General features: G+C 39.7%; 1 protein-coding gene across 2 annotated transcripts in view; it reads right to left on the bottom strand.

The window, feature by feature from the left end:
* Window positions 1–12,516: 12,516 nt before the first annotated feature.
* The window catches only part of RBBP6 (RB binding protein 6, ubiquitin ligase), a 32,426-nt gene continuing 24,001 nt past the window's right edge, over window positions 12,517–20,941 (bottom strand). The window contains exons 14-18 of one of the 2 annotated variants that reach the window (XM_019430342.2): window positions 20,364–20,432; window positions 18,318–18,680; window positions 17,926–18,027; window positions 15,310–17,067; window positions 12,517–14,505 (exon numbers count right to left, since the gene is read on the bottom strand). In XM_019430342.2, coding sequence (XP_019285887.2) covers window positions 12,936–14,505; window positions 15,310–17,067; window positions 17,926–18,027; window positions 18,318–18,680; window positions 20,364–20,432 — 3,862 coding nt within the window. In that variant the 3' untranslated portion in view covers window positions 12,517–12,935. The remainder of the gene's footprint in view (window positions 14,506–15,309; window positions 17,068–17,925; window positions 18,028–18,317; window positions 18,681–20,363; window positions 20,433–20,941) is intronic. The other variant, XM_019430344.2, reaches the window with a different exon arrangement.

Genomic DNA, 20,941 nt, shown 5'->3' with positions numbered 1-20,941 from the left:
TTTGATAAAGTAGGAAAGTGCCTGCAAAGACACAAAGTGTCAAAGCTCACTCAAGAATAGATAGATAACTTGGATAAGTGTTATGTCTATTAAAGAAATTGAAATTGCACTTAAAATCTTTTCAGTAAGGGAAACTACAGGGCCAGATGACTTCACTGAGTAATTCTACCAAGTTCTTTAAAAAAAAAATGTTTATTTATTTATGTGAGAGAGAGAAAGAGAGAGAATATGTGTGGGGGGTGGGGAAGAAAGGAACAGATTGAGAGAGAGAGAGAGAGAGAGAGAGAGAGAGAGAGAGAGAGAATCCCAAGCAGGCTCCGCGCTCAGCACAGAGCCTGACGTGGGGCTCTATCTCATGACCATGGGATCATGACCTGAGATGAAATCAAGAGTCAGATGCATAACAGACTGAACCACCCAGACACCCCTGTACCAAATTCTTAAGGAAGAAATAATTCAAATTCTATACCAGCTCTTCCAGAAAATTGAAGGAGAAATATTTCCCAATGAATTCTACAAAGTCAGCACTGCTCAGATATCAAATTCAGACAAACACAGTACAAGGAACATAACTAAAAATGAATATACCTCTTAAAAAGATGAAAAAATTCTTAACAAAGTTTTATTAAATTGAATTTAATATCATATGAAAGGGCTACCACATAATGATCCAGTGGGGTTTATTCCAGCTATATAAGGTCAATTTAACATTTAATCAATGTAATTCACATGATGACTAGAAAAGAAAACCCACACAATTATTTCAATAGATGCCAAAAAATTTTTTTTGACAAAACACAATAGCCATTACAAATAACTCTCAGCAAACTAGGAATAGATGGGAACTTTCCCAACCTAATAAAGGGCATCTATGAAAACAATCTATAGCTAACATCACACGTAGTAGTGAAAGACTAAAAGCTTTCCCTGTAAGATGAGGAACAAGACAAGAATGTCTGTTCTCGTTACTAGTATCCAACACTGTATTACAAGTCTTGGCTAGGGTGCTCAAGCAAGAAAATAAATAAATAAATCAAAGGCACCTTAGATTGGAAAGAAAGTAGTAAAACTGTTTTTATTCGTAGGCAACAGGATCATTATCTAGAAAAATGTATGAAAAAAACTACTCGAATTAATATGTAAGTTTAGTGAGATTTCAGGATACAAGCCCAATTTCCAAAATTGTTGCCAGACACTAGCAACAAACAGAATGGAAATTTTAAGAAATACTGTGTACGAAAGCATGAAAATATGAAAAGCTTGAGGACAACTCTGACCAAAAATATGTAAGTCTTGGGGTGCCTGGATGGCACCTGACTTCGGCTCAGGTCATAATCTCAAGACTCGTGAGTTCAAGCCCCGCGTCGGTCTCTGTGCTGACAGCTCGGAGCCTGGAGCCTGCTTCAGATTCTGTGTCTCCCTCTCTCTCTGCCCCTTCCCCTGCTCACTTTCCATCTCTCTCTCTCTCTCTCTCTCTCTCTCTCTCTCTCTCTCTCTCCAAAAATAAATAAACATTAAAGTTTTTTAAAAAAATATGTAAGTCCTATACACTGAAAATTCCAAAACCCTGAGAGAAATGAAAGAACATCTAAATAAATGGAAACATCCATGGGTTTATGGATTGGAAGACTCAGTATTGTTAATACATCAATTCTCCCCAAATTAATCTGTTGACTCAATGCAATCTTAACAAAAATCCCAGAAGGAGGGGTGCCTGGCTGGCTCAGCTGGTGGAGTGTGCAACTCTTGATCTCAGGATTGTGAGTTTGAGGCCCATGCTGGGTGTAGAGATTAGTTAAAAATAAAATCTTGGGGCGCCTGGGTGGCTCAGTCGGTTAAGCATCCGACTTCAACTCAGATCATGATCTCACGGTTCATGAGTTCAAGCCCCACGTTGGGCTCTGTGCAGACAGCTTAGAGCCTGGAGCCTGCTTTGGATTCTGTGTCTCCCTCTCTCTCTCCCCCTCCTCCACTCATGCTCTGTCTCTATCAAAAATAAACATTAAAAAATGTTTTTAAATAAAATATTTTTTAAAAATCTCAGAAGACGGGCGCCTGGGTGGCTTAGTCAGTTAAGCATCCGACTGCAGCTCAGGTCATGGTCTCACGAGCCCCACGTCAGGCTCTGTGCTGACAGCTCAGAGCCTGGAGCCTGCTTCAGATTCTGTGTCTCCTTCTCTCTCTGCCCCTCCCCTGCTCACGCTCTGTCTCTGTCTCTCAAAAATAAATAAATGCTAAAAAAATAAAATAAAATAAAAAATAAAAATAAAAATCCCAGAAGACATTTAAAAAAATTTTTTTTAAATGTTTATTTATTTTTGAGACAGAGAGAGACAGAGGATGAACAGAGGAGGGTCAGAGAGAGAGGGAGACACAGAATATGAAACAGGCTCCGGGCTCCGAGCTGTCAGCACAGAGCCCGATGCAGGGCTCGAACCCACGGACTGTGAGATCATGACCTGGGCCGAAGTCGGACACTCAACCGACTGAGCCACCCAGGCGCCCCCAGAAGACATTTTTTAAAAATAGTCTTCATAACCAGTGTAGAACTCGAACTCACGACCCCGAGAACAAGACCTGAGCTGAGAACAAGTCATACGCTTACCTGACTGAGCCACCCAGGTACCCCCAAAAGGCTTTCTTTTTAATAAAAATTGAGAAGTTGAGTCCATATTACTAATGTTCATAGTAGCACTATTCACAATAGCCAGAAGGTGACAATATTCCAAATTTCCCAACATTAGAATGGATAAACAAAAATGTGGTATATACATGCCATGGAATATTGTTCAGCCTTAAAAAGAAAGGAAATTCTGACATGTGCTATAACATGGATGAACCTTGAAGATTACATTAAATAAGTCAGACACAAAAGGACAAATGTCATAATTCCACTGATGTGAGGTATCTAGAGTGGTAAATTCATAAAGACAGAAAACAGAATGGAATGGTTGTGGCCAGAGGCTGGGGGGAAGAAGAAATGGGGAGTTATTGTTTAATGTGTACAGACGTTCAGTTTGGGATGATGAAGAAGATGGAAGGTGGTGATGGCCGTACAATAGTATGAATGTCCTTAATGCCACTGAACAATACATCTAAAATTGGCTAAAATGCTAGGTTGTGTTATGTATATTTTACCGCGATGAAATGCTGTTGATTCTAAAATTCACGGTAATATGGAAGGCACAGAAGAGTAGAGGGAAACTTTGAGTCAGACTATAATTGGAGGACAGAACCACAGTAATTGACACAGTACAGTACTGGGGTAAAGACAGATGCAGAAACAATGGAACAGAATAGGAATTACAGAGATAGGCCCACACAAATACGATCGATTGATTTTCAACAAACTTGCAAAGGCAACTTGGTAGAGAAAGTTGGTCTTTACACCAAATGGCACTAACAAAATGTATGCACAAATGCTAAAAAACAAAACAAAACAAAAACAAAGCCCACTTCAGTCCATATCTTCTTGCACTATACAAAAATTAACTCTAAATGGGACTCATAGGGACACCTCCCAAATCATTTTATGAGGCCAGCTTTATCCTGATCTTAAAACCAAACAGACATCACGAGAAGAAACATTACACCCAGGGCACCTAGGTGACTCGGTTAAGTATCTAACTCTTGGTTTCAGCTCAGGTCATGATGTCACCATTCGTGAGTTCGAGCCGCACGTCAGGCTCTGCTGCACTGACGGTGTGAAGCCTGCTTGGGATTCTCTCTTCCCTTCTATCTCTGCCCCTCCCTGCTCTCTGTGTGTCTCTCTCTCCCTCAAAATAAATAAATAAACTTAAACAAACAAAAAACATTACACCCAATATCCCTTATAGATGAAAAATTCCTAAGTAAAAATTCAGTTATCATAAAGAAGTAATTATATACCATGACCAGTTGGGGATCTCAGGAATGCAAAGTTGGTCTACTCTATGAACATAAATCAACGTAATACACCATATTAAATAAAAAACAAAAATCACAAGATCACCTCGATAGACACGGAAAAAGCATTTGACTAAGTCCAACACCCTTGGACTCAGTGAATCAGGGACATTCAATAAACTAGCAAGAGAAGGAAGCACCCTCAACCTGGTAAAAGTTATTTATGAAGAACTCAGTGCTATTTGATCATGAAAGCCTGACTGCTTTTCCCCTAACAGCAGAACATGACAAGAATGTTTCCTCTTGCCGCTTCTATTTAACATTACCAGAAAAGTCAGGCATAAAAAACAAACCAAAAATAAGGGATCCAAACTGGAAAGGAAGAACTACAAGTACCACTCTTTCCAGATGACATGACCTTATATACAGAAAATCCCAAAGAACTCCACCAAAAACTGTTAGAACTAATGAAAGGTTCAGCAAGTTTGCAGAATATGAAATCAATACATACAAATCAACTGTAGTTCTATACACTAGTGATGAACAATAAAAAATTAAGAAAGCAAATCAATTTACAATAACATTAAAAAGAATAAAATACCTAGGAATAAACTTGTCCAAGAATGCACAAAACTTGTACACTGAAAACAACAGAACCATGCTGGAAGAAGTTAAAGATTTAAATAAAGGGAAAGGTATCTTGTGTTTATGGACTAGAAGACTTAATATTCATATTAAGATGGCAATACCACCAAAAGAGATCACTGTAATCCCTATCAAAATCCCAGATGTCTTTTTTCCCCCAGAAATGGACAATCTAACCCTAAAATTCATACGGGAATGCAAGGCACCCAGAATATCCTATACATGTAGATTTTAAAAGAAGTTGGAAGATTCATACTTCTCAATTTTAAAATTTACATATAAAGATACACTGTGGCACTGGTACAGGATAGGCATGTATGTCAACAGAACAGAATTAAGAATCCAGATATAAAGCCTTACCATTATGGCCAGTTGATTTTGGAGAAGGTACCAAGATTCAGTGGGGAAACAAGTTTTTCAACAAATGGTGCCAGGACAAGGGAACATCCATACACAAAAGAATAAAAATGGACAACTACCTCCTATCATATGTAAACATGTACTCAAAATGTATTAAAGACCCAAAATAAGGGCTAAAATAATAAAATTCTCGGAATGCAGAAGTAGATCTTCATGACCTTGGACTAGGCAATGTTTTCTTAGATGTGACACCAGAGCACAAGTGACAAAAGAAAATAATAAGGTAAATTAGATATCATCAACATTTTAAAACTTTGCTTCCAAGGAGATCATACAGGAAGTAAAAAGTCCATAGAATGGGAGAAGATATTTGCAAATCATATATCTGATAAGTGACTTGTATCGAGACTATATAAAAACCCCGGCAAGTCAAGAATAAAAAGACAAATAGCCCAAATGAAAAATGGGCAGAGGATTTGAATTTGAATCGACATTTCTGCCAAAAAAAAAAAAAAAAAAAAAAGATAGGCAAATGGCCATTAAGCACATGAATAGTTGCTTACCATCATCAGTCATCTGAGAAACACAAATCCAAACCACAATGAAATATCACTTTACACCCACCAGCATAGCTATAAACAACAAGATGAACAAGTGTTGGGGAGAATGGAGAAATTGAAACTCTTTGTACACTATTGGTGAGAATATAAAATGGTAGAGCTGGAATGCCTGGCTGGCTCAGTCAGTAGAGCATGCGACTCTTGATCTTGGGGTTTGTGAGTTCAAGCCCTACACTGGGCATGAAGCCTCTAATTTAAAAAAAAAAAAAAAAAAAAAAAAAAAAAAAAAAAAGGTAGGTGGGGCACCTGGGTGGATCAGTTGGTTAAGTATCCAACTTCAGCTCAGGTCATGATCTCATGGTTGGTAGGTTTGAGCCCTGCATCAGGCTCTGTGCTGACAGCTTGGAGCCTGGAGCCTGCTGCGGATTCTGTGTCTCCCTGTCTCTCTGTCCCTCCCTCCACCCTCTCAAAAATAAATAAACATTAAAAAATAAAAAGATAGAGCTGTTTTGGGAACCATTTGGCATATGATCCATCAATTCCATTTATAGGATTGAAAACTGAAAATACACAACCACAGGAAAACTTGTACATGAATGTTCCTAGCCACATTGTTCATAATAGCCGAAAAGGAGAAACAAGTCAAATGCACATCAAGTGATGGTAGAGCCACAGTGGATTATTGTTCTGTCACAGAAAAGAATGGGATACTGACACATACTACAACACGGATGAACCCTGAAAACGTTATGCTCAGCGAAAGAAGCCAGAGACGAAAGACCACATACTGTATGATTCAATTTATACGAAATGTCCATAAAGGCAAATCCATGGAGGCAGAAGGTAGATCAGTAGTTGCCAGGAGTTGAGGTGAGGAGGGAATGGGGAATGACCGATGGGTAAGGGCTTCCTTTTTAGGGTTATGAGAGTGTTCTAATTAGATGGTGGTAATAGTCGCACAACTCCGTGAATACTCTCAAAACCACTGAACTGTATATGATTATACGACAAAGGGGTAAACTTTATGGTATGTGAAATAGATCTCAAAAAAGCTGGTATTAAAAACTGGATCACCAATCTAAGTGCAAACCCAAAGTTATAAAGTTTTTAGAAGAAAACCTGGGAGGAGCTTTTTGAATTTGGGTTAGACAAAGATTTATTAGAAATACCGCCAAAGTGGGGTTGCTTGGGTGGCTCAGTTGGTTGAGCGCCTGACTCCTGGTTTCAGCTCAGGTCACGATCTCAAGGTTTGTGAGTTCCAGCCCTTTGCTTCAAAGGATATCACAAAAATGGATCGGGAATCACAATGGCTTTGAACTCCTTCTCGGCAATGCTGGAAGCTAGATTATGAGAAATGCTTGCAAGTATGAGTGAAAATAACTTGCAACCTACAATTCTTGACTCAAACCATAAATCAGGTGTGGGGGTGGAGTCAGAACATTCGTGATGTTACAGGCTGTCAAAAAACTTACCTTTTCACGCAGCCTTTCTCAAGAATCTACCAGAGAATGTGCCCTTCACCGCAAATAAGGCAGAAAACCTGGAAAGAGAAAGACACAGAATGGAAGACACAAAGATCCATTGCAGGGAGAGGGTGAGGAAAATTCCCAGGATGGTAGTAAAGAAGCTTGCAGGGTCATAGCTGTGTGGCTGGCCTAGAGGACAACCAATTTTCATAGGAGACGTATCACACGAAAAAAGATAAACTAAAAGACCACTTGATTTATTTGAATATACTGAGGAAGAGGTTTACATTTTTTGAGTCATCTTTAGGAAATGAAACACTTTTTAAAATAAGCCAGTTATTAATTCTGGGGAAACCAAAATTTTACAGGAAAAAGAATCCTAATATACCAAATGATTTGATTTTGAAGTACAGATGTAAAGGCCTAAGAATGTCCATAGCATTTCAATTCAGTCCAGATGAGAACTTTTATTTAGAGGATGGGAGAAGAGACTTGTGGGGGGATGGGGAGGGGCTAGAGTCAGTAGTAGCTAATACTTGAAACTGAAAAATCAAGACTTTTTATGTTCAAGTGTTTCTGTTTTGTTTTCAAAGAAGAGTTGGAACTGATTGCATCTGAAGAGCTGGAGTCTGGAGTCAGGGTGCAGTGGGTGGGGGCAGGAGACTCCGGTGTTTTAGGTCTTGAAGAACTCAAAGACTTGAAGTCCTATGCAAGGACTTTGTCAGAAATAAACACAGAATTTAAAAGCCTGCAAACTGAGGATGTGTATTACGATCTAAGCAAACTTAGTGAAATATTAACCACGGGACAAATGCTGGTGGAAATGCCAAGGGGATGAGGCGAGGGAGAATTGGGTTGGTTTGGGACTTGCAGGCAACTCTAAATACCTGAAGGCAGAGGAACTTCATCTCACGGGTGTTTTTATTGCCAGTGACATTTAACCTTTTCAAATGTCAATTGGCCATTTGTATTTCTGTACAATAGTTGAGTTTGTAATTTTTAAAAATTGTACAGGGAAGAAAGGCATTGCTATTCTAAAGAAATGCCAGCAGCGTCCTCTGCTCTCTAATGGCATAATTCATCACAGGGCGATGGTTTCTTGCCTCAGAAAAATACCTTGAAAGAGGAAGAGCTGATGGTGTAGGAGAGAAAAGAAGTAATGACACTGGACACAGGGAGATGAGAGGGTGTGATGTATCCTGAGGGAAATGTCATAAAACTTATGAAGACTTGAGACTCTACTGTAGTGAGATCTGGAGAGAAGAATCAGCACCGGGAATGGACACCAGGGAGTCAGAAAGGAGCCAACTACGATAAACCACATCTCACAAGTATTATCAGAAATATTGGGGAAGATCTTGGGTTTCCAGGTGACCGGTCAGTTTGAAAAATAAAGACCTAAACTATCAAAGATCCTCGAAAAAGGAAAACTGACCAATACTCAGGTTGGGTAGTAAAATAAAATTTTGGATATTTATTTAATCCATCTAGAATTTTAAGATGTGAAAATTTTTTTCTCAAAATGGTAATCCAGCTCTCTCAAAGCTCCTTACTGAAAAATTGATCTTTTTCACATTTATTTATGCTGCAACTGTTATTACTTACTTATGTGGGTCAATTTCTGGAGTTTTACTCAATTCCTCTGATCTACCTATTCTAGTACCAATATTATCATGAGTTGAAAATTGTGTACCTTTGGTTTTTAACCCCAACTTGTAATAGCCGGGGGAATGAGGCCTCTGTGGTCTAACCCCCTTCCTGGCAATGAGTCCACATACAGCCAATCTGGTTTCGGGTGGAATCTTCTCCTATCCCCATCAACGTTGCAGCCTAGGTTTCAGGGTTCCTTTGTGCAATTCCCATATTAAAATGACCACAGAGGGAGTAGTCCTCATATGCTCCATAGCCTACCATTGTCCCTCCCGATTATGAAGCATTCATAATGCTCAAGATCTTCTATTTGCACTTCCCAAAAGGCCATCTGCTTTGTCAAGGAAGAGAATTCTGGGCATCTGTCTTTAGTTTGAAAACAAAAACAAAAAACAAACAAAAACACAACTTTTAAAATGTGGCATTGTGGCAAAGTTCCCCCATTTCTGACTGTCTGCTCCTCCCATCCTTTCCCTGGGTTCTAGCACTGATACAATTTTCTCCTATGTTCACTTTTCATCCAATTTGTTTTTAAGTCTCCACCCAACGTGGAGCTCGAACTCACAACCCAGAGATCAAGTTGCATGCTCCACCAATTGAGCCAGCCAGGCATCCTTCATCCAATTTATTAGTTTTAAGTTTTAGGACATGAAAAGGAATCGGTCTACCATATTTCCTTGTGTGTTATTAAGCCTAGGTTAAAACGTACTTATAAATATCAAAAAATTTACAGTGTCAATGTTTCTACAAAAAGAAACTATTTTGAATTTTCAGTGAATGTCCACTCTTTTACTAGTATCTCTTAGTACTGAAGACTTTAAAAATGAAAAACTAAATTGAAAAAGATCCACACTGGCCAAGCCAACTTCATAGCAAATGACTACGTAGCTACATTTCTGTGTGGGAAGGCAAGATTCATTCTGGTGTTGGTTCTAATACGGGATCACTGTTCACCCACCATTAGTTTTTTAGAAATGCATAAATTAGCAATGGCTTTTTTCCCCCCCTTCAAATTAGCAATAGCTATTCTTTACAAGTCCTTTTAACATGATCTTAAAAATAATCTCAAAAGCCTATAACAAAGAGAAGCCTTGATGAAGTGTTGAGACTACATTGCTGAAAAGAATTCTCATGAAATCTCTGAACACTCCTGGTAACCCCATTTTTATTAGTGGGTACTGTTATCCACATATACCAGTGCCACACTACCCTTTATCAAGGATTTAAGTGGCTTACTTTATTTCTTTCATGATTACAATTCTTAAAAATGTTGATGAAAAATGTTAATGCCAAAGGATGTATTTAGGATACATAAATAGAAAAAGTAGGGCACACTATCTATACATACCTATGTATTAGCAAGGCTTTGTTAAAGTAAGAGACCAGCTGAAGCTGGCTTACGTAAATAGCAGTAATATAAAAGGACTTAAAGAAGAGCGAGCATGCTCCAAATCAGAGGTTTTGTTCTGTGTAGTTTGGTACAATAAGAACAGCATTCATTGAAGGAGTTAAAGACAGGAAAAAGTGGACAAGACAGATGGGGACACTTGCACAAATCGGAATGAATAAACCATTAACTGGCTTTCTCTGAAATCCTAGGCTTAAACATTTTGGAGGGGACTTAGCACTCTTCATTTGGCATGCTGAGGCTAGCAAAGGAGTTATTCTTAGGCCTCTGATTGTAAGGCTTTGCAATATCCTTGGCACAGTGAGGCAGCTGGTTATTGGAAGGCTACTATCTTCCAAATCTGTAGTAGCTCAAAAATTATTTTCCTCCCTTACAAATGTTGACACATCGCTGGTTTCCAGGAAGATTGCAAAATTTAACTTCAATCTAAAAAAAAAGTTACTCTGTCTTATCAAACATTATGTGCAAGGCGTGGTTTGGCTTCTGGAATATAAACCACACATTCCTTTCGAGGCTCTCAGTCCCGTGAGAAAGACGATCAAAGCCCATAGAAAACAACTGGAGTGTCACCACAGCATATTCAGCGATGCCACTGTATCCCAGGTGTGCACCGGGGTGGGCGGGCAGGTACTGCGAGGGAGTAGTTCAAAAAGGGCAAGCTAACTCTTGAACAATCAGTAGGAAATTGTGAGACGGGGGCAGAGGCGGAAGAAAATTCCAGCCAGATTAAAACAGCTGAGTGCATTAGGTAAGGAGACAGAACGTGGACTTTCTGGGGACCAGCAAAACTAGGGGTTTCTGGTTGGGCCTTCCATGTTGCCCAACTTTCTAGCTGGGCCTTCCATGTTGCCCAACTCTGCCCCATGGCAGGGGTAGTTGGACTAGTTAGGCACTGAGGTTTGAGCACCCAAGGTTGGCCTGCAGCTTCATAGGCAGTGGAATTTCCTCCTCAAAGGGGTATCAGACATACCACTAGAGCCACTAGAATTTTTAAGGATCAAATAGACACAAGCACCTTACAGTGCCTGGCAGTCATTCCTTAACGTTTCTCTCAAGCCTTTAATTTCGCTAAACACCCCATTCAGCACCCTTGTTTAGGTTTGGGAGTTCCACTGTTTTGGAAAAGGAAGATGGGGAAGAGGGGACAGGTTTGGGGAATGTCATGGAAATGGCAGGGCTTAGGCAACCACAGACAGTAGAAAGAGTAAGAGAAGAGTTAAAACCTCGGGCCCAAGTTGAGGATGGAGCTGGAAGACCAGGCTACCTATGAAATACTGGTTTCAACTTATGAGCAGAATCATCACAGATGAGGAATTCTGGAAAACTGTCATACGAGTGCACTGCAGTTAAATAAAAGTCAGCTGAGATTAAAATCAAAGACCAGAGGCTTGGTAAAGAAACTGACTTCACATGATGAAATTTATGCTGAAGAATTCTGGGTGCTAAAATCCTCAATGAATGGGGGAGATATGATCTAGATCTGGGGTCCCGATTTACAGTAAGAGTTAAGAGGGTAGCCTAGTTGGAGTATCTGAAAGTAGAAACAGCAGTATGTGTTGTGGGGGTGGGGTGGGGCTGCGAGTGGGCAGAACAGACATCCTTATCCCCAGTGATGGAGCCCTTTAAAGGAAAGTTGGGTTTAACTTATTTTAACAAACTTACTTTTGAGAAACATTCAATAAACTTAACTCAGTTCTGAATGACGCTGTTTAACATGTGTCACCCACATTAATTTTTCTTTGAATATTAAATGCTGCATTAAAAAACACATTCAATGAAGTATGTATGTCTGCATTACTATCCACATGGCAGAGTCTGGAAATCCTGACAAGGCACAGAGACACGAGGTTAACAGAAGCAAGTTGCTGCTAATGTAAATCCTTTCCTGTTACATGATCACAGTCCAGTGGTACTCCAGGGCCACCCTCAGACCGGAGCTGATCTTTCTTCTCCTCCTCCTAGCAGCTGTCGTCTTGATCCCTGTTCGTGCTGCCGTGTTTCTATTCTTACCCCAACCCCCCTAAAACCTTTCGATAGCTTTTCATTGCCTACAATACTTCCTGATCGGCAGACACAAAGGAAGAGCCCATCAGAGTCTAACCTAGTGTTCCCGGACCTACTGCAGCTTGCTTTTGTCAACCAGGCAAACCAAGTAGGCCTTAGAGGCTCACCGGTGTGTGCTCTCTAGCTGACAACTCATCAATGAGTTTCATACTCCTTTATCAGGGTTTCCAGAAAAATACATGACCATGTAAACAAATCACAATTCCTCATGGCTAAAATGCAAGTCCAAACTTGTAATTACTTTATATGTTTAAGGCCCTTTTAGATTTTTTTCCCACCCAGAACTCCAATTAATCCTGATTTCTTATTTCTGGCCATCCACCACCAGCCCACTGATGAAGTCTATCCACCATGTTTGCTTCCTAATTTTGTACACTCAGTTCGGCTTATACTACAGGCTCAAGGATATTTTAAATGAGGAAATGGGAGGGGGGCAGAGACAGGACACACTTTCTTCAAGTAATGCAAATATTCGACATTTGAAAAGTTTACTGAAAACTTTTATTGTAATCAAAAAGTGACATAACGGGGTTGTAATGAATTCAGCAAATCATTCTGCTGATATTTTAGAACTGATATCAGCTTTTGCCAGGCAATTAAAAAAATTCAAATGTGAAAATTTCACAGTACAGTAAACTCCACCCCAACTAATTAATGGTGGTTAAAAATAATAGGCCCTAGCAAAACCTCTCATGTTACATGGTCACAACTCACAATTCTGTACAAAAGTTCGTGTTATAAAGCTCTGATGTAAAAATCAAATAATCAAGCAGCAATATTTTAAGTGCAGCACAGGGTCTTCCATATCATTATTTACAAGGCTTGAATCTCTTTACATTATAACAAAATTTAATACAGATGACTTAGTAATTAAGTCAATTTTTAAAATCTGTCCCTTTATACAGGGACAGATTTCGCTTTTTGGTCATCTTTCTCCTTCTCCTTTTCTTTATCTTTGCTCTTCTTGGACTTCTTTTTCTTGTGTTTGTGTTTTTGGCTTTTTTCTAACTCTCCTTCAGTGCCTGCATGCTTCTTATGCTTCTTGTGTTTTTTGTGTTTCTTGTGCTTCTTCTTTTCCTTCTTCTTCTTCTTCTTCTTGCTGTCCTGACTCTCTGCGGAGCTGGCACTACTGCTGTGGCTCCGGGTCCGGCTGCCAGAAGGGCTATGACTTCTGCTTGGACTAACACTAGGGCTGCTTGGACTCTGGCTCCTGGCGGTGCCTACCTGGCTGGCTGCTGCCGTGTCCAGGCTGTCTTTTGCTTTCTCCACGACTTTATCTTTCAGTTCCTTAGCAATCTTTCCCGAAGTTTCCTCCTCTTTTACAGATATGTTGCTTTCACTGTCACTTTCATTATAGTCTGGTTCAAAAGCAGCTTCATCAGTTTCCCTAGTTAAGTCGGAGGAAAGTCGGGAGGAGTGGCTTAACTGTGGCTTAGGCTTGACAGCGCTCTTGTCAGTCTGCCCAGTAACTTGCTCCTTTTCAATCTGTGGGTCTGGTGGGTTAAGCACATACAGTAATTTGTTGCCACCCGATTCTTTATTGTTCCTTGCTTCTAACGTGTGCTTCTCACGATCCTTACAAGGATTTTTATCTACAGATTTTGTCTCTTCAGTCGAGCGTTTCGTATCATAAGTGGCTTTGTGATCATGAGGTTTTTTGTCTCTGGAGGGACTAGAATTGCTCTTTTTGGAATCTCCTGTTCCTTTTTTAGGCAAATCTCTCTCCTCCCTTGGCTTAGTTTTCTGTCCAGATGCAGAATCTTTACTTCGAGAAGGGGAGTCTTTCCTTCTTGTTAATTCATTCCTTTCGTCTCTACGTTTGGAACTTGAGTACTCTCTGTTGTCATAGTCTGTTTTTTTGTCTCTGTTGGGAGTGAAGTCTTTAGTCGAGGAACCTCGAACGGAATCATGCTTTTCTGAAGTTCTTGTCTCTTTGGAAGATTGAGACAGACTTTTAAAATTTCCTGGTTCACTCAGACGGTCCAAGTTACTCTCTTTCTCTGGCTGAGTGCTGTTTTTCCTCTTTTCGGGGTTTTCCTTCTCCAACACCGAATGATCTCGATCTTTGGCTTTCCCCTTTTCACTGGATGCAGAGTTTTTTGAACTCTTGATCTCATGCTGTATAATTTCATGGCTAACTTCCTTGGTGAGTTTCTGAATTTTCTCTGACGACTCACTTTCTTTTTCAGTATACTTGACTGTATTTAACGGTTTAGTGCTAACATTTTTTATAACACTGGCGGGTTTTCCTACACTTGACATAGGCTGTGTGGCCTTAACATCTTCTTCCTCAGATTCAAAGTCATCTTTATCCCATTTGGACTGAGGAACCTGAATCATAATAATCACGTCTTCAGCAGGAGCTGTATTGTCATTATTATACTCTTCCATAGTTTTAATGACAGTCCGTTTTGTATCTGTTTTTTCTTCAGATTTCCGCACAGGACTGCCTCCAGTTGAGCTCGTGCTAAAAAGAATTAAAATGTTGTTAATGAAAAATTTGCTATTACTAAACACTGATAAATAAGAGTTTTAAAAATATTTATTTTGAGAGAGCCTGTGTGCATGGCATGTGCAGGGGAGGGGCAGAGCAAGAGAATCCCAAGCAGGCTCTGAGCTATCATTGCAGAACCCGACACAGGGCTTGACCTCATGAACCAAGAGATCATGACCTGAGCAGACCTCGAGTCAGACACTTAGCTGACTGAGCCACTCAGGTTCCCCTAAACACTGATAAATACATAAAGGCTAATAACTTAAACATAAGTGTCCTTTTAATTCTCAAAACCCAATTACCCTACTCTAATAGAGATTAAATGATTTAAAGACAGGATTACATAAAAATAAATGCTGGCTCACAAAATCTACTTACTTCAACGCCTTTCTTTAAAGACAGGAGTAAACCAGCCTAAACCCTTCTTTTTTTTCTTTTTTAGAGGGAGGGGGAGGGGGGAGGGGGAGGGGGAGGGGGAGGGGGAGGGGGAGAGGGAGAGGGAGAGGGAGAGGGAGAGGGAGAGGGAGAGGGAGAGGGAATCTTAAGCAGGCTCCAGGCCTTCTCTTTCCCAACATGGGACTCAATCCCACTACCCTGGGATCACGACCTGAGCTGAAACCAAGAGCTGGACGCTCAAATGACTGAGCCACCTAGGTGTCCCAAACCTAACCCCTTCTTAATTTATAGGTTACATTTTAAAAGCATAAACGTGGATAAAATTAAAGGAAACTCTTTCCGAAAACGAACATCCATGCCCAACCACCCATAATCAGATACCTTGTATAATCCACAAGAGTTGAGCTGGATCCCTCAGCTCCAGCTACTTTTCGTCTGACCTTTCCTTTGACTTTTTCTTGTTTAACTTTGCTAGATGCTGACTCCAATTTTTCAGAGGGTTCTTTCGTATTAGATACATTTTCTGTACTCCCAATTTTTTTACCAGTTTCTCTGTTGAGCTTGATTTTTTTGGCTGGGGCAGTTGATGATGAAATTTTGTCTTTCTCAGGGGTCCTATCCATTTTTTCAATATCAGGTTCCATTTTGCGCTTTGGTGATGGTTTCACTATTTCAGTCATTTCCAGTTTAGAGACTTTCGTTGAAGAGGACTCAAAATCTTTCTCTACACTCTTCTCTTCGGTTTTTCTTTTTCTTTTTTCTCCCTTGCTATCAGGTGGCTTACTTTTCTCACTAGGCTTCTTGGCCTTTTCTTCCTTATTAGTTAGCTTTTCTGATTTCACGTCTTTGGGGTAATCCTTCTTCACTTTTTCCTCTTTGACTGGTTTTGTCTCTTGGTGTTCTTTTGCTGATTTAGAGTGAGCTTTTCTGGGGGTACCAATGGTCTTTTCATCTTTTTGGGAGGAAGATGATGATTTAGCATTATCAGTCTTTGGAGTCTCCTCTTTGGCTTTTTTAAGTGGAGGTTCAGATCGAGGAGATTTTTCACGCTCTCCGTCTAGTTTTTCTTGGGGTCCCTTAGCAGGTTTTGCAACATTTTCTTTTTTGGACACAGTAGACCCATCATTTTTCCGTTTGGTCTTGTCACCTTTTGCTTTTGGTTTATCTTTCTCCCTCTTGTCTTTTTCAGACACCGACTTGAAAGTGATGGATTCTGCATCCATTGGTTCATCTCTAACAGGTGTAGCATCATCTCTACTTGGGAGAACAAACAATGAGTCTGTTTTATTTTCTTCACTGCTTGTAGGTTCTCTTGATTTCCTAGAAGTTTCTAATAACTCGGGGTTTAGAAAGCCTTCACTCTCTTCCCCCTTTCTTCTTTTCCTATGTTTCTTATGTTTGTTTCCTTTGCCATCTCCGGGATTATTTTCGCTCTCCTTCTCTTTTGACTTTGTGTTGTCCTTCTGATTGTGACTATCTCTTGTTGAAAGCTTTTCTGGATAGTTGCCACCTAAGTTTCGACTTCTATGACTTTGTCCACCAGCATAATCTTCTCTGCGGCCTCTCGTGAAAGGAGAATTTCTGATATTAAGAGGCAAAAATCTCTCAGGAGAAAAGTTCTCTCTATTTGCTGATGGTCTAGGCTGTGCTCCGGCAGCATAACCTTTATAATACTTTTCATACCACTCTCTATATTTTCTTTCCCATTCTCGGTAACGCTCTTTTTCAAATGGGTCTCTAAAGTCAACACTCCTCCCGTAATAAGCTTTCATGTCGTAAGGTGGCGGAACTTCTCTGTATCTATTAAAATATTCACGTTCTGTTTCCCCTTGAGGCACGTTACGTTTATTGGGAGACTGTCCCCTAAATGCTTGAGGAGATCTTGACCGTGAATGGTATCGTCTATAGGGGGGTGACCTTGACCTAGATCGATGATATCCATGAGATCTAGACCGTGAACGGTAATTTCGGCTCTTGCCTCTGCCTCTTCGGGGGTATGGAGGTGATCGGGAATAGGAACGAGAGTGTGAGCGGCTAAATGATCGAGAGTAAGAACGTGAACGTGTTGAACCAGATCTTGACTTAGAATAAGTATACGAACTTCTTGAATATGATGAACCACTATAAGGAGATTTAGACCTAAAAACAAAAAACAAAACAATAGTTGATAGTTGAGAAATATTTGCAAAATAAAATACAGACTCAGATTCTAGCATGCTCTCCTCACGGTTCCATCTTTCTTTATACCAAATTTCATCTTAGATGATTAGAGAGGCACAGTGACCTCTACTGGAATGGAATAAAGTACACAAAGATCAGAGCAATCACTTGTTACAAAACAAAAGTGAAATCTTGACAATTAGAGTGAAGCGCATTCATGTACCGTGAGTTATATGAGCTAATTAACTTAACATTAAACAAAATTCCAATTAAATTTAAATTTTATTTCCTATCTGGTTATTTAAATAGGAGTAATTTCTTTGTCCTACGTTGTTGGCCAACAGTCTAGCACTTTGAAAGGAACCACAAATGTAAGCTTAAAAAGTAAGTCTTTTAAACAAACTTCCAGGGAATTTTTATAATTCAGTTTTTCTGTCGATAAAACAATTTGTATTCTACCACTGCTTCATAATTACACAGGTTAATGTTCCAGCAAGAAGCTGTAGCCTTAGATAAAAGCGTCCTCAGAAATGTTCTTTGGCTAGTCCTCTATTTCTTTCCTTCCACAAACATTTTCCCAATTATTTCACACTATAAGTAACTTCAGGGGACAAGGGCAATTTAATCCCCATAACTGCTAGTTCTACACAATAGAATTTACATTGAGACAATATTTCAATAAACAAATATTGGGAAATAAGCTACATCTCCATTTCTATAAGCCTGGATCGAATCAGAAAAATTCCGTAAGTGCAATGTTATTTATATCCATAGCTAATCCCTGGATATTCAAAGTCCCATTTGTAATTCTGTTGTGAAGGCTTGCAAAACACTAACCTGGAAAATGAGCGCCTACGCTCCTTTTGAATCTTTTTGTATTCCATCAATTCCTTAGCAAAATCATTTGTAAACTCATCTAGCTTGGACTTTTTCTTTTCCCTAGTAAAATAAAGTTAAAGAGTGAAAGTTAACAAAAACCATTTAAGAAAACTAACAAGACAAATGTAATTAGATCATGAATGAAATGAATGAAATTGCCATTAGTTTTCCACTTTAAAACTATAAATAACTAGGAGTCCCTGAGGAAGTTGCTTGTATGGCTTTGGTTTAATTTTTAGGTGATTTTTTTTGTACTAACTGGAAACAGTAGAAAATGTTTCCAAAGATAACCTGTTTAATGTTACATCAGAAAATGAAAGTGTATGATAATTTCACACTGAAACACTCACTCTTCCTTCAGCCGTCGTTGCTCTCTATAGAATTCTTCCCTGGACAACGGTGGGGCTTGCGTTGTTGGGATGGTATTTGAATGAGCTGTCTGCACTCCTGACGATACCCAAGGTGTCGATAAATTGGCCGGAGCTGGCGGAAACCCTGGAGGAGGGACACTATATCCAGCAGGTGGTGGCTGGCCAGGAGGAAACTGAGGAGAAAATTGTGGTGGAGGAACACCTGGAGGGAGAGGAAGTGTATGGGGAGGAGGTGGATACAAAGGAGGGGGTGGGACAGGCACAAAAACTGGAGTTGCTGGTAGTGATGGGCCTTGAGTTCTCTGTGATCTTTCGCTGTGGTGTCGTCCGCGGTTTATACTTCTGGAGAAATAAATTCCAAGATATTATTCCTTCAAACTAACATCACCCGAGACAAGTAAGCTTGTCTTTTCTATCCATAATTATCTTCAAACTTACAAACAATGGAATAGAATCAACTATTCAAATAACACTGATATTTATATGTAAATAAAATTTTTAAGGCCACCTGGGGATTGAGATGATCCAAGTTTACAGCGCCTTCTCCATGAGGTGCTGCTATATTTAGAAGTTCTCTTTTGTGAAGTTCAGATTCATTACCCCTCCACAATGATCTTTGGTGACTTCCCAATCTGTCATTTAAAGGAACTAACAAGGCTAATGCCTCTCTGACCTAGGCCTCCCCAAAAAGCCTTCCAAGATCAAAACTTTAAATGGAAAACCACCTCCTGTAATCTTTTGAGGTAGGAAGTGTAGAAAGATCCTTCAATGTAGAATACGTATTAGGTATTTTTTATTTTTATAGTTTTACATAATTTTATTTCTCACCTGACATTATATCATGAGCATGTCTCTATGTCGTTAAAATGTCTTTGGAAACCTAGTTGTTAAATGGCTTCATGGTTTTGTGGGGTGTTTTGTACTTAAAGTACTTTTTATTTATTACATTTTTAAACACTGAGGTATAGTCACGGTTACATTATTAGTTGCAGGTGTGCAACACAGCAATTCAGTTAGGTCTGCATGTTACATCATGTTCACAGTGTGACTGCCATCTGTCCCCACACCATACCACCACAGTACCACAGATTACATTCCCTATGCTCTTTCATCCTCAAGAAAGTAAGTTCCACTTTTAACATCTGTAAGCAACAGCTAAAAATCTCAATTATTTTCTCTCAAAGGGTTAGGTGAAAATTACAGTGCTGGCCCAAGTTTCTGAACTGTCGCTCTTAAAAGAAACAGTGGCTTCTTTAAAACATGGGTTCATTTCTGTTAAGCTAACGGTTCTTTAAATTCTAGGTAACTGGTACAAAGAACAGCAGCAGCCAGGGTTTAGATTTTAAGCCTCTTCAGAATCTGAATTGGTAACTATTATCTTCTATTAACATGTGATCTAGTAACAGAGTTACTTAGCAATTCTCAGTAGAGCACTAGAAGACACCCTTAATATTCTTATTATAAAGTTCATTTGGAGGCCCTTTACCCTGGTGGCGAGAACGACCTCAATAAGACCTACGGCTTACTTTGCAGAATAACATGGTTTTTGCCTGTCCAGGGCAGGAGCCCCGAACAATCTCTTTGTCTCTTCTTTTGGAAAAGAGAAGGTGGGAGAAGACTGGGACAATTGAGTCTAGAAGAGAAATAAATGCAATTCTTTCTCACGCTTGAGAGGTAAGCTAGTTAACTTTTGCCTTAAATTAAACTGACATCTTAAATACTGTCTGGGCCTTAGTGACTTCCTTCTACCCTCAAAAGAGTAAATGTAACCTAATATTCTGCTGTGTGCTGGAGGAAAGTAGTCATTGGGAAGGAGTATTAAAGACGCAGCCTAAAAGCATCATTTAAAACACTAAATGTAACCTGTTCTTCTCTAGGCCTCAAGATCAATTACTGAGGACTGAAGTGAGATGAGCATAAAGCAAGTAATCTCCCTCCCTTGCCACTGCCATGCTTTCGTTTCTTTGTGTTCTATTTTTCAGCAGTGTCATCAGATTAATTTTTCAAAAATTTTAAAAAGCATACCTGTAGCAGCTCCTCTCCCCCCTTCTAATTTGCTGTGGCGGAGAAACCAGATATCCAAGCTTATTGGAACTGTGTGGAAAGAAAGATAAAATGGGCTTGAGTATAATATACAACCTCCTAGCGTGTAGACCTTAAAAGATACCTATTTTAACTACTCTAGAAGATTTTCCCTCTCCCTGATCCCCATTCGGAAACTTGTTCCAGATAGAGGAGATAGGAGCAAGCATTACACTTACTTAATTTTCCTCATTAATTTACTGTGACAATAACTAAACCTCAATGTACAATATTTTCCGCAACATGGTATTTCATTTAGCATCCTACAAGTGACTGTGAACTTGTTACAGAAGAGAAGAGCCCTTTCATCTGCTAGGCGCCATGCCGGTGGAACTAGCACTGTTCCAATTCTGCAGATGAGGCAATGGGGCTGAGAAGTAAAATCACATGCTCGGTGTCATGGCACTGCCAAGTGCAGGGTCTGGAATTCCAACTCAGGCCTACCTGTCTCCAAATCCCTTGCTCCTTCTACTGAAAGAATCCGCTAAGTCTCTCATTTAGTCTATTTGTTTAAATAAAAT

The sequence above is a fragment of the Panthera pardus genome, unplaced genomic scaffold (assembly GCF_024362965.1).
Source record: "Panthera pardus isolate Hobbes unplaced genomic scaffold, ASM2436296v1 HiC_scaffold_5, whole genome shotgun sequence".
In the NCBI taxonomy this organism is placed as follows: domain Eukaryota; kingdom Metazoa; phylum Chordata; class Mammalia; order Carnivora; family Felidae; genus Panthera; species Panthera pardus.
Note: the sequence above shows the minus strand (reverse complement) of the source record. Positions and strands in the feature narration are given on the sequence as shown.